Source organism: Thermobia domestica, chromosome 2, assembly GCF_964235325.1.
Source record: "Thermobia domestica chromosome 2, izTheDome1.hap1.1, whole genome shotgun sequence".
NCBI classification, from domain to species: Eukaryota; Metazoa; Arthropoda; class Insecta; order Zygentoma; family Lepismatidae; genus Thermobia; species Thermobia domestica.
In genome coordinates, this window is record NC_137455.1 from 187,617,744 (window position 1) to 187,634,689 (window position 16,946).

The 16,946-nt window shown below is 36.9% G+C and overlaps 1 protein-coding gene across 1 annotated transcript in view; it reads left to right on the forward strand.

Annotated features, from left to right (window-relative positions):
- The first annotated feature begins 4,465 nt into the window (after positions 1 to 4,465).
- Positions 4,466 to 16,946, forward strand: part of LOC145679281 (zwei Ig domain protein zig-8-like) — a 957,501-nt gene continuing 945,020 nt past the window's right edge. The window contains exon 1 of the mRNA XM_081749868.1: positions 4,466 to 4,661. Within this exon, the coding sequence (XP_081605994.1) occupies positions 4,466 to 4,661 (196 nt within the window). The remainder of the gene's footprint in view (positions 4,662 to 16,946) is intronic.

Genomic DNA, 16,946 nt, shown 5'->3' on the forward strand with positions numbered 1-16,946 from the left:
ATTCTCTATCTGCAACACGGAAGGTTCCTGTTTAACTATCACTAAACCAGAAATCCAATTCGTATCATGCAACTCATGGCAGAATTACTATTTCTTCACGTTATGCCTTAACTGCACATCTAAAGCGTGAACTATTTGAGTTAGATCCTACCTGACGATAACTGACGAATCCAAGCTATTATATACTTCCCGAACTAAGCCAATTCACACTGGATTCAATGTCCATATAGTCCAGGTTAATTTTCATTATCCATATTTCTTTCTGACCGTCGATCAGCGTTAAAACAGTAATTAAATTTAGGCTGAAACAACTGCTAAAAACAGCCTTATCGGGTTGTGTCTTCTTTGTTAAACGTCGCTTCATCTTCTTCGTCCTACTCTTTTCGCGCGCTGTCCTCCGTTCTTCTGGAACGACAACTAAATTCTTTTTCGCTCAATAACTAAAACGTTCATATTGTTCCAACTAAATATTGATATATATTGATTAGATAATTAATATTTATTAGAGCAACAATTTCAATAACTAAATGTTGTTGATGAAGGAAATCTTAATGAAGAATAACATATAAACGATTAGGAAGTATAAACGTCTAAAATGTTCTAGAACTTTCTTCTACCGGAAGTACAGTACTCCTCGTACACCGTTCGTTTAAATTGTACACCTGCACAGACTACTTCTAATAAACCATACAACCTTTATATCAAAGAAAGAAGAATGACTATTTTGCAATAACGAAACACAAAGGCATATTTATACAAAATCGCATAAACTACTACCATTGTAGACAAGATGGCAAATATACAAGAAAATTTATGAAGAAAAACAACTAAATAGCGAAAGTTTATTGGGAGGAGCTAAACAATTTTTAGGAGCAACTAAGCTCGTCTCAAGGTGCTGCATATTATATGCCGCACCTTTCAACACGCAAGGGATATAAAGAAAAGAAATACAATACCGGAATACAATTTTTTCAAGTAGACTATATACTATGCGGGCCCCTGATTTATATACATTAAAGAACATGAAAATATAAATGCATATATATATACTAAAAGCTTTGAAGATATGCGTTTTAAACAAAGTACCATTCACTTAAGGAACAATTATTTTATTTCCTATTAACTTGTTTACAATATTTACTGCATGCTGAATAGATTTTAGCAGTGCACAATTAAAAGTTTTCAATAATCAATCTTCGCCTACGAGTGTTAAAATACAATTTATAGACTGACAATGACTTTTAATAACTGAAACAATTCGAAAATAATTGTGTAATGTATCTGAACATTCATCATTCCATGCGTGATCTCGATTTTCCTCACCCTAAATTTTAATTAACAAGGAACATCCGTAAAGTGTTGCATGCCGATTTCAACGAAATTTTGCAGGTAGACACAAAATAAAGTGACCCATATTTTTCGATTCTGCGGAAAAACGGTTTGAAGGGGCCTAAGGTCATCCCGAATTATTTTTTAAAAAGCTTGAATTCTCCAAAAGAACACGAGAAATTTGCAGAAAAAGGCGTGTACATATAATAGATAGAAAATTAAGGAATACGGGCATTTTCTTTTGTGTGAAAAAACGGTTGCACGAGGAAAGCAGTCCCCATTTAAATATCTCCAAAAATAATGACAAAGGCCAAATTCGACAAACGGATACAAGAGATTCCGAGGAAACTGTGCATGCAGATACAAGACTCAAAAGTAAGAAATATGTATTTTTCGTTTCTGCGGAAAAACGGTATAAAGGGCCTAAGCCCCTCCCGAAATATTTTCAAAAAAAGCTTGAAATCTCCAAAAGAACAGGAATAATTTGCAGAAAAAGGCGCATACACATACTAGATCAGCGTTTTCCAACCGGTATGCCGCGGCACACTGGTGTGCCTCGAATGGGCCGCTGGTGTGCCGCGAGGAAATCGAAACAAAATTATTAATTCTATAGCAACCAAATTGCAAGATATAGGAAAAAAATGTATATTTTTGTATTTCACATTACTATGAATTACTACCACGGAAAAAATACTGTAATTGTAATATATTATTCTATATCTATTACTGTGTAGCAGACAGTATTTCGGCTCGTACACATTTCCACGGTTAGCTGCTATGTTACGCTTCAATTGAGAGTCATACTAACACCGGGAAATGGAAGCACTTGTGCGGTACGCGTCAAATGAACGTTCGTAGAACACTCATTCGCACGTGAATGACAGAACAACATTTTGTTCAATAGCTGTGTTTTGACTTCCACGCATCGCAAGCTGTGTGATTGCAATAATATGCACCGGTTTTGGTTAAAACAGCAAGGTTAAAAGTACAAGACATTTGTTTGTTCGTTCGTTATTTAGTGATCTTCGTTTTTAGTGAAAGGTTGGATACAGTTTTTGAAAAAGAAAGTGTATTTTTAAAAATCTGAGTCCTTTATTTCATTGCAATTGTTTTCTATTTTAAAATTAGAATAAAAAATAAGCATAATGAATTAGCATGGGGGAAAACCAGTGATCGAGCTTTCATCTCTGTGAGAAGGAGATCAGTAATCACAGAAAAAAAATACCATGGTATTTTATATTTACAAATAATAATAGGGGTTTATAATAATAATAATAATAATAATAATAATAATAATAATAATAATAATAATAATATCTATAAGTGTGCCGCGAGAATTCAAGTTACACCCGTAATGTGCCGCAAGTTGAAAAAGGTTGGGAAACGCTGTACTAGATGGAAAATTAATGAATAACGGATTTTCTTTTGTGTGCAGGGTGAGCAACGGCCTCTATTCAAATATCTCCAAAAATAATGGCAAAGGCCAAAATCGAAAAAAGGGCACAAGCGATTCCAAGGAAACTACGCATGCAGGTACTAGACTTAAAAGTAAGGAACACGTATTATTTCGTTTCTGCGGAAAAACGGTTTGAAGTGGCCTAAGTCCCTCCCGAAGTATTTTCAAAAACGCTTGAAATCTCTAAAAGAACATGAGCAGTTTGCAGAAAAAGGCGTATACACATACTAGATAGTAAATTAAGGAATACGAGTTTTTTTCTTTTGTGTGAAAAAAACGGTTACAGGGTGAACAACGGCCCCCATTTAAATATCTCCAAAAGTAATGACAAAGGCCAAGTTCGGCAAAAGGTTACAAGCGATTCCGAGAAAACTATGCATGCAGATAGTAGACAAAACTAAGAAATACTTATTTTTCTTTTGTGCGGAAAAACTCTTTGAAGGGACATAAGCCCCTTCTGAAATATTTTCAAAAAAGCTCTAAATCTTCAAACCCTCACAAACAATTTGTGTAAATTTCCAGCATATATTTCACATACTCAGCATATATTTCTGGGGCACGTATATCTTTCTATTATGAGCCAATGTATATGTCCCACTCATGGAGAAACTACACGCAAAAGAAAGAACTTTTGAAACGGCATACGAATATCTTACATCTCACAGACAGGAAGCTGTTAAAGTGTCATTTAGAGATGTGTATTCTGAAGAACCGTTTCAAAGGTTGAGTGCATATAGTTGGGCAGCAGAAGATATCAAACTGTATTATGAAATATGTATAATGTTATCTTGCAGTAGCAAGCCTACGAGGTGGTCATGCTTATCGCTGCATATGATAGGTTAGAGCGATACCGTAGTAATTTTATCTGTGTGTGCAAAACATATGACCGATAATTGACAAGGCGGTGTGCAGTTATACTCATCTGGCCCTTGGCTTGTGCAATAACTTGTTTACTTGTGATAATGATACATGAATGCCACAAAAGAACACTTCAAGATAATGAGCCCCTCCTGCAAAATGAGATATCAATATCTACCTTGTGTACATAATATGTAATCAAGAAGTTAAGTACATTGCGTCAGATACTCATATGTGTATGATCTAAATTCGTTGTTCTATCGGTGTGTTATAGAAGAGAAATCCAGCATGAATCCCGCTAATATTCTGCATTTACTGTTTGTTGCTTTTGGGGTGATACATCCACCAGAGTTGCCAATAACAGCACAGGAAAGGGATACAGCACGCATATTGCAATGCTTGCTGGAATACTGGATGGACGATATGGTTACGTTGGACTCAGAAGAAATATTAACATTAGAATTTGAGGAGGACGACAGGGAAGAGGATACCGCCCAATGTTCTCCTGTGGATGACGGCGTAGAAGAGTGCGATAGCGGCACAACCGTACATGGTCAAGCAGACATCACCTTTGTATACAAACAAAAGGCTGTGAACTACTGGAGAAGTGGTATTAAAAGACTGCTATCCCTTCGATCCGTACGAGCAAAATTTAGAAAGGAAGGCATCAAATACCTGGCTATGGGAGTTTAAAACAACACACAACATCGTGTACTAGGTGTCGAAATTCATATCTACGACACATAGTCTGAAGCCAGAGAGAACCTATTGAGAACCGTAAATGGCTTTATTGACCATATTATCCAATTCGGCCCAGGTAATATGTACAACTCCGATCAAAGTGGTTTACAACTAGAAATGCATGGCGGTCGAACATTGGCTGCTCAGGGAATGAAGAAAGTGGAAACAGTTGTCCAATCCGTGAGTGCGACAACACAGAGTTATACAATACAATCGACCATCTCTGCCGATGGTGCTTTGCTAGCACCATTACTCATTGTTCTGAAGGAGCCAACAAGTGAGTTCGGCCCACGCGTGCACAACACTGTGTTTCGCCCCCTGTAACGTATATCTTGCCGCCTCAAAATCAGGAAAACTCACAAAAGAACTTTATCGTCGTTGGCTAGAGCACGTGTATTTTCCTACAACACAGCATCAAACAGTTCTTCTATTGGACGCTTGGAGTGGACATTGTGAAAATACCCTACGCTCCATTGAACCGGAAGAGAAAAGTAATGTGCTATTTTACTTACAATGCCTCAAGGCTTAACAAGGAAGCTGCAACCACTACATGTGTACTTTTTTCGCTTGTGGAAGACATTTGTACGCCTCTTTTCGGACACTATCATCTCACATCAGTCTGATATTAATTTACATCTACGGGATAACATAATCAAATTGCAATCTCTGATACATAATCAATTCGCCTTTCCAAGATACAAAGATGTCATCAAATATGCGTGGTATCACATTGGCTATACAACAGAAAAACCGGTACAATTTCAGACCCCAGCAGAGTTCTCCTTTTCTTCGAATCACATCCCGACATGTGACATTTGTGGACAGGTTGCTGTGATTCGTTGTGGTTGGTGTAAGAAATCACTTTGTTTACAGCATTTTTTTTTTGGGGGGGGAAATATCATTAATGTGACACGTTTGCTGCGTAAGATATTGTGCTTAAAAAAACTGTTGGTCTGTGTTATAAAGTAGGGATGGTCAGAACCGGTTCCTCGTGGAACCGGTTTTCGTGTCTAGAAGATCCGGTTCCGTAACCGGTTTTTTGGATCCAGGTCTGGAACCGGTTCTTCGGATCCAGGACTAGAACCGGTTCTTCGGATCCAGATCTAGAACCGGTTCTTCAAATCCAGGTCTGGAATCGGTTCTTCGGATCCAGGTCTAGAACCGGATCCAGAACCGGTTCTGAAAACCGGATCTACAAGAACCAGTTCCGCTGGAACCAAAACTTTGTGACCATCCCTACGCTAAACCCGAGCTGCTGACAGGTTGTGAACAGTATGCTAGATGAAATGGTGGAAGCGACAGGCAGGCGCCCAGGCAGCGGCAGCTTGTCTCATTTGGCTAAATAAACTGGGTAACTGGCAAACTCTGGCTAAACAGGCAAACTGGCCAGCTCATTTGGCTAAACACCCACTGGTGGATCAAATTTTTTTTCTGGGGACACAAGCGGGTCTAGGCGGGGAAGGCACAAGCGCATGGTCCTCTTTGCATTATTTTGAAGGTGAACTTTCTGCCTTCTTTAAGGGTCTTTGGGGGCTTTCGGATCCATGTCTGGAACCGGTTCCTAAGATCCAGTTCTGGAACCGGGTTTTCGCATTCAGGTCCAGAACCGGTTCTGAAAACCGGATCTCCGAGAACCGGTTCCACGCGGAACCGGTTCCGCCGGAACTGGAACTTTGTGGCCATCCCTATTATAAAAGGGTGGATAGTACTTGCAATATGTATTTCTTCATTGCACGTCTAACATATGCATTTGTACTTTCATCCGAATTGTTTGTGATCATTTGTGGATTGTGACCTTTCTAAACTATTTGGATGAATTTGGTGAAGATATGGCTCTCCTTGCAACAGTTTTTTCCGCAGAAAATAGCAAATACGTATATTGTATATCTAGAATGTACATACGCCTTTTCCTGCAAATTATTCCTGTCCTTTGGAGATTTCGAGCTTTTTTGAAAATATTCCGGGAAGGGCTTAGACCCTTTCAAACCTTTTTCCGCACAAATGCAAAATACATATTTCTTACTTTTAAGTCTAGTATCTGCATTCATAGTTTCCTTGGAATCACTTGTGCCCTTTTTCGATTTTGGCCTTTGTCATTATTTTTGGAGATACTTGAATAGGGGCCATTGCTCCCCCTGCAACCGTTTTCTCACACAAAAGTAAAAACCCGTATTCCTTAATTTTCTATCTAGTATGTGTATACGCCTTTTCCTGTAAAATGGTTCGTGTTCTTTTGGAGATTTCAAGCCTTTTTGAAAATATTTCGGAAGGGGCTTATGTCCTTTCAAAGAGTTTTTCGCAGAAGCGAAAAAAAATACATATTTCTTATTTTTAAGTGTAGTATCTGGATGCATAATTTCCTCAGCATTGCTTGCATCCTTTTGTCGATTTTGGCCTTTGCCATTGTTTTTGGAGATATTTAAGTGCGAGCAGTTGTTCACCCTGCAACCATTCTCTCACAGAAAACAAAAACACGTATTTCTTAATTTTCTATCTAGTATGTATATACGCCTTTTTCTGTAAATTGCTCATATTCTTTTGGAGATTTCGAGCTTTTTTGAAAATACTTCGGGAGGAGCTGAGGCCCCTTCAAACCGCTTTTCCGCAAAAAACAATATGGTCACTTTATTTTGTGGCTAGTATCAGCCTGCAAAATTTCGTTGAAATCGGCGTGCAACACTTTACGGATGTTCCATGTAAGCACCTTATCCAACTTTTCCTTAACCATTTTTCAATTCCGTCTAGGGCACAACTTGAAAAAGTTGTTTTTTTTTTTATAAGGTAGAATAAACAGTAGTGGAATGAACCTTGGGTATCGAGCAATTGTTAAGATGTATGCTTAAATTTCATTAATAACTTGATATATCATGTCATTTTCTTATGTTAGAAAATAATATTTCAAATGGTAGGAAAATTAACTTTCTGAAAGGAGCCGGATATATATAAAATTACCACTTCAGGATATTGAGAATATTTGAGAAGATTGTTTTGTAAAATTAACATTTCTATCTCCAATTTTTTAAAATTTACTTTTAAGAGTTTTTGACACTATGGGATAAACTGTATTGGATTTATTCAAGTGGAGAGTTTCTGGTAGAAATCAAAATGCACAGTTAATTTTTTCTCTAAAATGGAATATATCTACCTCGTTCGTTCACTTCCCCTGTTAAATTATCAATTGTTTTATATTTTATCCCAAAGTTTGAGAAACCATTGAGGTTAGCATCACAAACAACTAGAGATACGATATGTTCATTGTTGAAAATCAGTTTCTCATTCAAGACTAGAAGAGTTGTCCGTTCCTCACACCAACTGAACACTACAACCTGTAACAAAGTAGACAATTGTGGATTGGCTACCTCACATTCACTATCATTCATTGCATATATACACACTGCATAAATATTGACCCCACACCTTGCTCAAGTCAAAAATAATAATAATAATAATAATCATGTTTGCATGCAAATAGATCTATTGAAGATCTATTTATATAGAAAGATTTGGTGGTCTTTCAACGGAAAAGTTCGATGAGAGACACAAACACATACGTTATATTATAAATTAGTATAAACTGATAATTTGAAACGTTATCAACTTCTAGATTTGGTAAATACTCCAGTGTAAACTGTCGTTCAGCTATATCTAGAATCATGTTCTTAAGTAAATAAAATAAATATGTGGGGAAATATGAGAAAATCCTTATAATATGCACTAACCTTTAGAATGAGAATTTGCGAATACGCATATGGATTTTATATAAATCATTTGACCCCACTAATACCGTGTTTATCTTCTAAAATTCACTTTAGATGATTGGAGACTGAATATTTTCAGTAGAATCTCAGTGTCCATTTCCCAAGGGAAAAAGATGTTCAACTATTTTATATTTCCTTCTTTAGACTTCCAAACTTTGCTACATCGTATTATAGCATTGGAAGTGTTATAGAAAGTTATGTCCGTCCGTTCACCTATCAGTTGAAAGCAGAGCAAAACAATAATAGATAGCCATTTGTTTGCTGAATTCAGCATCCCAAGAATGTTTGTTTCCCATATTCACATTTATGTCTCGACTACTATTCAGCTTTAATATTGGATTCTAGTTATTTGGAAGTCCATTGTAATTTTCCAACATGAAACATCACTCACCTGTTTTGTCATAATAAATCTAGAGCAATTATGAATTTCCCAGCATTGCATTAATTATCTTAACGCTTAAATAAACAATTTGAATGAATAGCCACCAAAAATGCATGAGCTAAATTCAAATATCACCAAGAGACTAACTATTGGATAACGTTTAAAGATAGAGCAATGATGGTTTGGAGTTTGACGTATGAACAAAGTGTTAAAGTTCGATCGTTGTTACAGTAAAATAAAATAAATAAAGAAGGGAAAGAAAATAAATATTTGGCAAAATATTTCATGCAAAGTGGGTTTTCATTCTCTCAAGGAACCATCATGCACAGGATCGCCATGAGGCATGATAGTCGCCGTTGAAACGTTAACTTTGGGAACTGTTGTTCTAGGATATTCATATGATACAGAAAAAACAAAGTGGAATATATCGTCTTGAGATTTCGAGTAAAAGTTTCTACTGAAATTAGTGATAATTTACATCACAAACTCTTATCCTTGTTTACATATACTTCATACAAGTTCGGAAGCGTGGTAGCTTAGTGTTAGAGCGTTAACCTCTGGTACATGGGGTCCTTGGTTCGATCCCAGCTTGCGCCAACTGAACTTTGTGGTCGACAAACGCCGTGCGCGTGGGTTTTCTTGGAGTTTGCCAGTTTCGCCCCACTTTCTTCATTCCACTATTTCATTCATTCTCATCATCACTGTCTCTTTTAGCCTAGCCGGCATAACCGCGGAACGTAAAAGTTAAATATTTCATTTTTATTATACAAGAGTCTCCCCAATGGTACAACAGTAAACAATACCGTACGTAATAGTGAGTTCTTGGTAATTAACTTTCTCTGAAATAAATATTACGTAAAAATTAAAAAATATCATATTATAGTATGCATAGAAAAATTCCGAGCTCTTATGAACTTCGGCTTTGGAACTCCCCTCCCCCTATTATTCAAATTCTGTATACGCTTTGGTACTAAGATCATAATTAGTGAAGTAATCATAAGTACGATTTTCCAGGGTTTTTTTTAACTTGATCAATTGATTCTTCAGAGTTGTTACTTTCGTTATTTAAATACTACGAAATACTTTTTTTTTTTTTTTTGTTCTGATGTTTAAAAATGATTCGATACTCTGGAAGGCAGATTGACAAACTCAATTATATATTCTTCTCTTGTCACAGCAGGACAAGTAAAGGAAAGAGAAAAGAAGGTAAATAGATATCTGAAAAGGAGAATCGTGTCTCAAGAAATAAGAAACTGAAGGAAGAGAATGTTCGAAGAAGTAATCGTGACAAATAATCAAATGATGGAAATGTGATTCAGTTATTTACCGAATTCACAGTCTTTTCGCACTGAACGCAACAAATCAACAACATACAACTAAATTCCATGTTTTTATACGCAAAGTAGTTCCTCACATTTGGAGTATTGAAGACTGAAACGTGGAAGGAGACAATCTAGTCCTCGAGCTGTCTATCAGCTAACGTATTCCTTGATTATATTATACAATCAATAGAGGCAGTGGTGGTGGTACGAGAAAACTCTGCATTGGTACTTAAACATTGACGAAGTTTTGTTACATCATTTACGATAGATTCTCTGCTTCTTACAAGTGAATGCACAATCCAACAATATTCGTCCCGTCACGCGCTCTTTATTTCTGCTCTTTCTCCCTCTTGCTTTCCGAACTCTCTCTCTCTCTCTCTCTCTCTCTCTCTCTCTCTCTCTCTCTCTCTCTCTCTCTCTCTCTCTCCCTCCCTCTGTTACTTATATATGTAATGTATTTACTTGCTTCTGCTTCTTTAAAGCAGCCATGGTAACGATTTCTCAGCTCAGTTGACTTCTATTATAACATTTGTTTTCTTTATACAATGATAACATTACTGTTTTTTTTTTTTAAAAAAAACTTCTAATCGAAATTAAACCGTTGCCTTAATTTTAGTAGGTATTTTGGGTTTAAGTTTCTTTTTTTTCCCTTTAGTTCCGGGAGAAAATGTATCCCCAACCAAAATAAATGGAAAATGTAATCTTTGAATTTTACGTCCCACGATTATGCCGGTTAGGCTAAAGGAGACGGTGATTATGAGAAATGAATGAAATGGTAGAATGAAGAAAGTGGGAGGAAACGGGAGAATCCCAAGGGAACCCACGCACACGGTGTTTGTCCACCACAAAGTTCACTCAAAATAAATGGAATAAATACTTGTATCATACAGTACAATTGTAGATTTTAAAAGGCAAACTATTAGGGAATTAAAATAATATTATTAGGAATCTGAAGTGAAGTGTTTTCTAGATGTCCATACTTAGGTATAAAACATAAAAGAAGAAATCTTGTTGTAATTTTCAGTAAATATATTTTAAAAGAGCATTTTGTATGCTTTCTAATTGGAATTATAAGATGACTATATAATTGAAATGATACATTGAAACTAAGGTAGTTTATTTGTAAGCAAGATATACGAAATAAATTGTCAGTATTTTATGTAGTAATTAATAAACTGTTTTTGGTTTTGAGCATGGTATAGATACATTGTGTAAGCGTAAACTAAACGAATAGTTACTATGCTATTTAGATATACACGTCTTATTTACAATTCAGTTTTAATTTTGAATCCTAATCACACATGCTATATTACCTTATATAGTTCTCACTTATGTACAAGTATAAAGGGAATAAATAGTCACAAAAGATGATTAAAACACAAACACACACACACACACACACATATATATATATATATATATATATATATATATATATATATATACAGCGTGTCATCTAAAAGTATCACCTGAAATAGCGAAGAAACTATAAACATTAGCGATATAAGGAGTGAAATGGAGGTATGGGGTGGTTCGGAAAAGAGCGACAAATGGGGCATCTGTAGCAAAGTTATATTTTGTTAAATGGAACAATATACATTAACATGCATAATTATAGAAGAGCACAGGCAGAGAAACACAACACCGTTGGTCCCATGTGTGTACTGCACATAGGAACGAAGATATGGCCATGTGAATAGGTGTAAACAAAATAACAAGTGGCCCACTTGACCGTCAGTACCACAGGATGTAAGATGTCTCAGATGCCTGACAGAACTGTCTTGACGCAGAGCAAGTTTTGATTGCAGAGCCACGAGATCGTGTTAGTTCATAGCAGGCAGTGGTAGTGGTAAGAACGAAGAGTATGGTGTTTACGAACATAGAAAAAGCGGACATGATCCTGATTTATGGGGAATGCCGAAAGAATGCCTTAGAAGCCTACCAGAGAGATACGCAGAGAGATATTCGGCTCGTTCCCAAGATTTGACACCGTCAAACTTTTTTCCTGTGGGGAACGTTGAAGGATATTGTCTACCGGAATGTGCCAACAACGCCAGAGGATATGCAACACCGCGTTACTGCCTCCTGTAGGGTTATTCCCTGTGCGATGCTACATTCTGTGCAACGATCTTTGCGTGGGCGCCCCGATACCTCTATAGCAGCTGACGGCGAACATTTTGAACATACACTTTGACAGGTTTTCGCTTATTACATAATAGTTCTGCTACTTACTGTAATGGCCATTGTCATTATGCTGTAACACTGTCACTGGTGCTGACGATGTCTCCTCTATTTTTTCGTCCCTGTTATACCGCCCTTTCTTCATCTTGTCCGATTTGTTCTGACAGCACATACATACATGCCGTGATACTGACGGTCAAATGGGCCACTTGTTATTTTGTTTACATCTATTCACATGGCCATATCTTTGTTCCTATGTGCAGTACATACAAGGAACCAACGGAGTTGTGTTTCTCTGAATGTGCTCTTTTATATTATGCATGCTAATGTATATCGTTCCATTTAACAAAATATAACTTTTCTCCAGATGCCCCATTTGTCGCTCTTTTTCGAACAACCCCATACCTCCATTTTACGAGCCCGTACTGCTATTATTGCTTCTCGTAAACCTAACATCGCTAATGTTTCCAGTTTCTCCGCTATTTCAGGTGGTATTTTAGCTGCCTCACTCTGTGTATATATATATATATATATATATATATATATATATATATATTAGAGACATATGCATGAACACTGCATCAGGAGACAGGGTACCTGGTCCAGGGTCAATGACCTAGGTATGCATAGGAACACCTCATCTAAATCTTGGCTATGAGTACGCTGACACACCACCTACATTTTGGGAGGAGTACATAGGACTATCACCTTAATTTCGGAAATTAACAAATTAAAAATTGGAATGATAATTATGGATCGGGATATGTACCTATGTAAATTTGGTTGGTCCATATCGTTTCCTTTAATATTTAAAATATTGCGAGATATGTATAATTTTTTAGATTTTCCTTCTATCTTACAAACTTTACTACCTTTTTGAGTTATATCTTCTTATTCACCTCAAATATAAGTGGGTGGAAAACATGGAAATTTTAAAACTTTTCTCTTTCTTGGGAGAGCTGTTTTATACTTTGGTAAGTGCATCTAGATATTCTATCCTTGGTCTTTCTTTCCCTGGTTTTCCTTCTGCCTTTCCCTCTATCAGAACGGTGATAGTGCCGAATAATTGCCAATCGGAGTGCCGAATAATTGGCTAAGTATGCTGTTTCTTCTTTTTCCTATTTTCTTCATGATTTATCGTCCTTAATTATTTTCCCTTAGTACGTCTTCATTTCTTTTCCCTTTGGTCCATAATATGCGAAGCATTCTGCGCAAACATCACATTTCAAATGCTTCCAGCTTGGATATTTCAGCTTTTATCAATATCCACGTCTCTGATCCGTAAAGGGCTACGCTTCATACCAGGGTCTTAATAAATCGTTTACGAATGTTCAACAAAACACTTCTTGATATTAGTATTCCTCTTTTCCTATTGAATATTTGTTTAGACTGTAGTATTCTGGAACTTACGTCTTTTTCACTTCTTCCGTCCGAGGATATCAGACTTCCTAAATAGGGGGACGTTTCATCGTCTTCGATTTTCTCTCCATCTAGCCATATGTTTGCCTCTTCGTGTCCTGCTCTTGTGCGCTTTCTCAGTTTGGTTTTCTGCTTATTTATCTTTCTTTTTGCATGCTTTTTCCAGTTGGTCGTTCAAGTTTGAAAATGCTTCCTACAAGTCCTTTTCATTTTCCGTGTTCAATCCTATGTTATCAGCAAACCTTATTGTGCTGAATTGTGTTTCTTTTACGACTTTCTTGTTTTTATCAAAGAATTCTTTCGTAGCCTCTTCTATATAGACGTTGAGCAGGATAGGTAAAAGTCCACATTCTTGTTTCACTTCTTTACTTATTCTTGCTTCCTTCTGATCTCTTCCTCTAACTGCTGCCTGATTTCTATACATTTGGTATATATTCTTCTGTTTCTGTAATCAACTTTCAGATTTTTCAACGCTCTGAACATGATATTCCAATATACGTTATCAAAAACTTTTTTTCTATATTTACAAATGCTATCACAATTGGTTTGTTTACTCTGATGTGCTGTTCCATGATCAACAGTAGACTCAGTATTACTTCCTTGTTCCTCTTTTTCTCCTCAATCCAAACTGGTCCTCCGATGGCCGTTTTTCGATTTTCCCTTCTATTTGTTGTGCGATAATTTTACACAGTATTTTTCATCCATGGGAAAACAAACTTAACGTTCTGTGTGCTTCGCATTTGCGTGAGTCTTTTCTCTTCGGGATAGGTACCAATATGCTTTTCTCGAAATCTCTTGGTATTGCCCCCAAGATATACGTACATTTCAATAATAAGTTTGAATAGTTTATTCTTTGTTGCTATTCCGAGGTTCTTAATCACTTTCGTCGGTATTTGGTCTATTCCTGGCATGTTTCATTTTCTCCAGAACATTGTCAAATTCGCACTGTTAAATTGGTGGTCCCAAATCATTTTCATCGACGTCTTGTTCCTTCTTTAGCTCTTCTTCGATCACTCTGTCTCCTTTATAGAGTTATTCAATGTATTCCTTCCGTCTCCTTGTTATCTGATCTTCTTCTATCAGCGTTGTCCCGTTCTTGTTTATGATAATGTCTGTGCGTCTCTTTTCCCAGCGAAGTGTTTTCTAACCTTTCTAGCCTATATGCCGCTTCTCTATTTGCTTTGACTATATTTTCCTCAATTTCCTTGCACAAGTTGTTATCTAGTTTTCTCTGGTCGTCTTTTCTTCTCTTTTGATGTGATTTCTGCACCTTCTGTATTCTTCTTCTTTGTTTGTTATATTGAAGTGTCTTCTTTTCTCCATCATTTTCAATATTTCTGCTGTTATCCAGCGTTTATATTAGGTTCTCGTTTCTATTCCTATGTGCTCATCGGCACCTTTTCTAATCCCTACTTTCATGGCTTCCCATTTCGAGTTAATGTCATCAGCTGCTAGAGCCACCTTAGAAGTCTCATTGTCTGTCGCAATTCCCCTTTCATGTTTTCATCTCTTTAACTTGATTGTGTTCCACCTTTTGTTTGGTGCTACTAGTATTTTCCCCTTTAGTCGGAGGTTACTCTTCATCAAAACTAAATTATGGTCTGAGTCAACGTCTACATCTGGGTAACTCTTACTGTTCACTTGATTTCTAAATGCTTGTCGGACCAATATATAGTCTATTTGCTATTGCCAATTATTGCGTTCAAGTAACCCATGATGATTAAATTGGCCTGATCGTGATCTTTCATCAATTCTTCGATTGCTCATAGGTTTTTTCTACTTACTCATCTGTGTAGCTTGATGTAGGCATATATATACTTGGATTATTGTCATATTCCTCGGTTCGGTTGCTATCTTCTATATTACTATCCTTTCATTGTACCTCCAGCTGCCTATAACTTTCTGTCACATCTTTTTATTCCAATCAAAAAAGACTCCCACTATTCCATTTACAGCTCTTGAGTTAATCATTCTGAAGTCCCCGCTCCACATGTCTCCTCCATCAGGCTACCTAATTTCGCTGATTCCCAAGATATATATCTTCATGCGTTCCATTTCTTCCTTCAGGTTTTCCAATTTTCCACACTATAACAGCGATCGCACATTCCAGGTTTCTATCCTGGAGGGGTTTCGTTTGGTGACGGCCGACGAGGCCCTGCTTTGTTTCCCTCCACTGCAGGGATGACCCTCTGTAAAACAGTAGTGTCGTATTCCCTAATATTACATTTTCTTATTTCTATTTCCATGTTGTTTTCTAGGGACTGAGTAAAGTGGTGGTGTCCTCAGTCCTTCCACATCGCCGTGGAACAGCCATAAAGGACACCATGTCCCTGCCTGCTTTTGTCCACGTTTGAAAGTAGTGAAAAAGTCTATCCCCTTTTATAAGACATGGGTATCTTTATACACAACTTTCAAAATTTTGGATGGGTACATTGGCCCACCCTTAACATTACGGAATTGAAGAATAACAATATTTGGTAAATCTTTCCAGTTACTGGAATACATACCTCTGTAAATGTTGGTGTGGTCATACTGTAGGTAAAAAAAAATGACAAATACTATTATTGCCATTAAGTCGAATATTGGCCAAATTAATCTTCTTTGATGAGGCTATAACACGTTATGTACATTAGAGTTCAAGAGGTCCATTTTCTTTCATACGAAGGAGTACGGTGGCTCAGTGATAGAGAGCTTACGGTCTCTGAGTAAGGTCTGTGATTCGATCCCCGGCTATTTAAGGTTTCGTTGGACAACATCGTGTGCGTTTTGTTTTTCTCACATTCTCATTCCACCAATTCTTCCGTCATCATTCATTTGCATTAATTATCGTCTCACTTAGCCAAAAGGGCATAATTGTGAGATGCTAAACTGATAGACTTCACTTCATTTCTTTCATAGATGTGAATGCATTGATGCTCATGTCTCAAAACTTGGAATGGGTATATAAGATTATTCCTTAAAGTCAGGAATTGTCAGAAAACAGAATTTGGTAAATATTCTCTAGGAACCGAATATATATATACATCTTTAAATTCAGTTGTCCTCCTTGTTTCATATTATAGGTAAAAGAAGTTAAAAAAAATAACTTGGGATGTTTTCGAGCTAATTTAATTCTTTTGATGAGAATTTGTCACGTTACCTGGTTATACGAGGGGCATTCAATAAGCAAAGAGACAAATTGCTATAGCTCAATAAAGATTTATTTCAATCTTTCAAAACTAAGGCTATTTTTCAATATAATAACCCTTTACAGTTATGCATTTGTCCCACCTTTCTTGCAGCTTCCTAATTCCCTTGGCGAAGAAATCTTTCGATTTACCCCGAAGCCACCTATGCACCGCTGCCTTAACTTCCTCATTGTTAGCAAATCTTTTTCCACGTAGGGCGTCTTTGAGTGGTCCAAACAGGTAAAAATCAGATGGGGCGAGGTCTGGGCTGTAGGCAAGACCTCCCAACCCAATTCTTGAAGCTTATCGCGGGTCAGCTGGGCTGTATGAGGG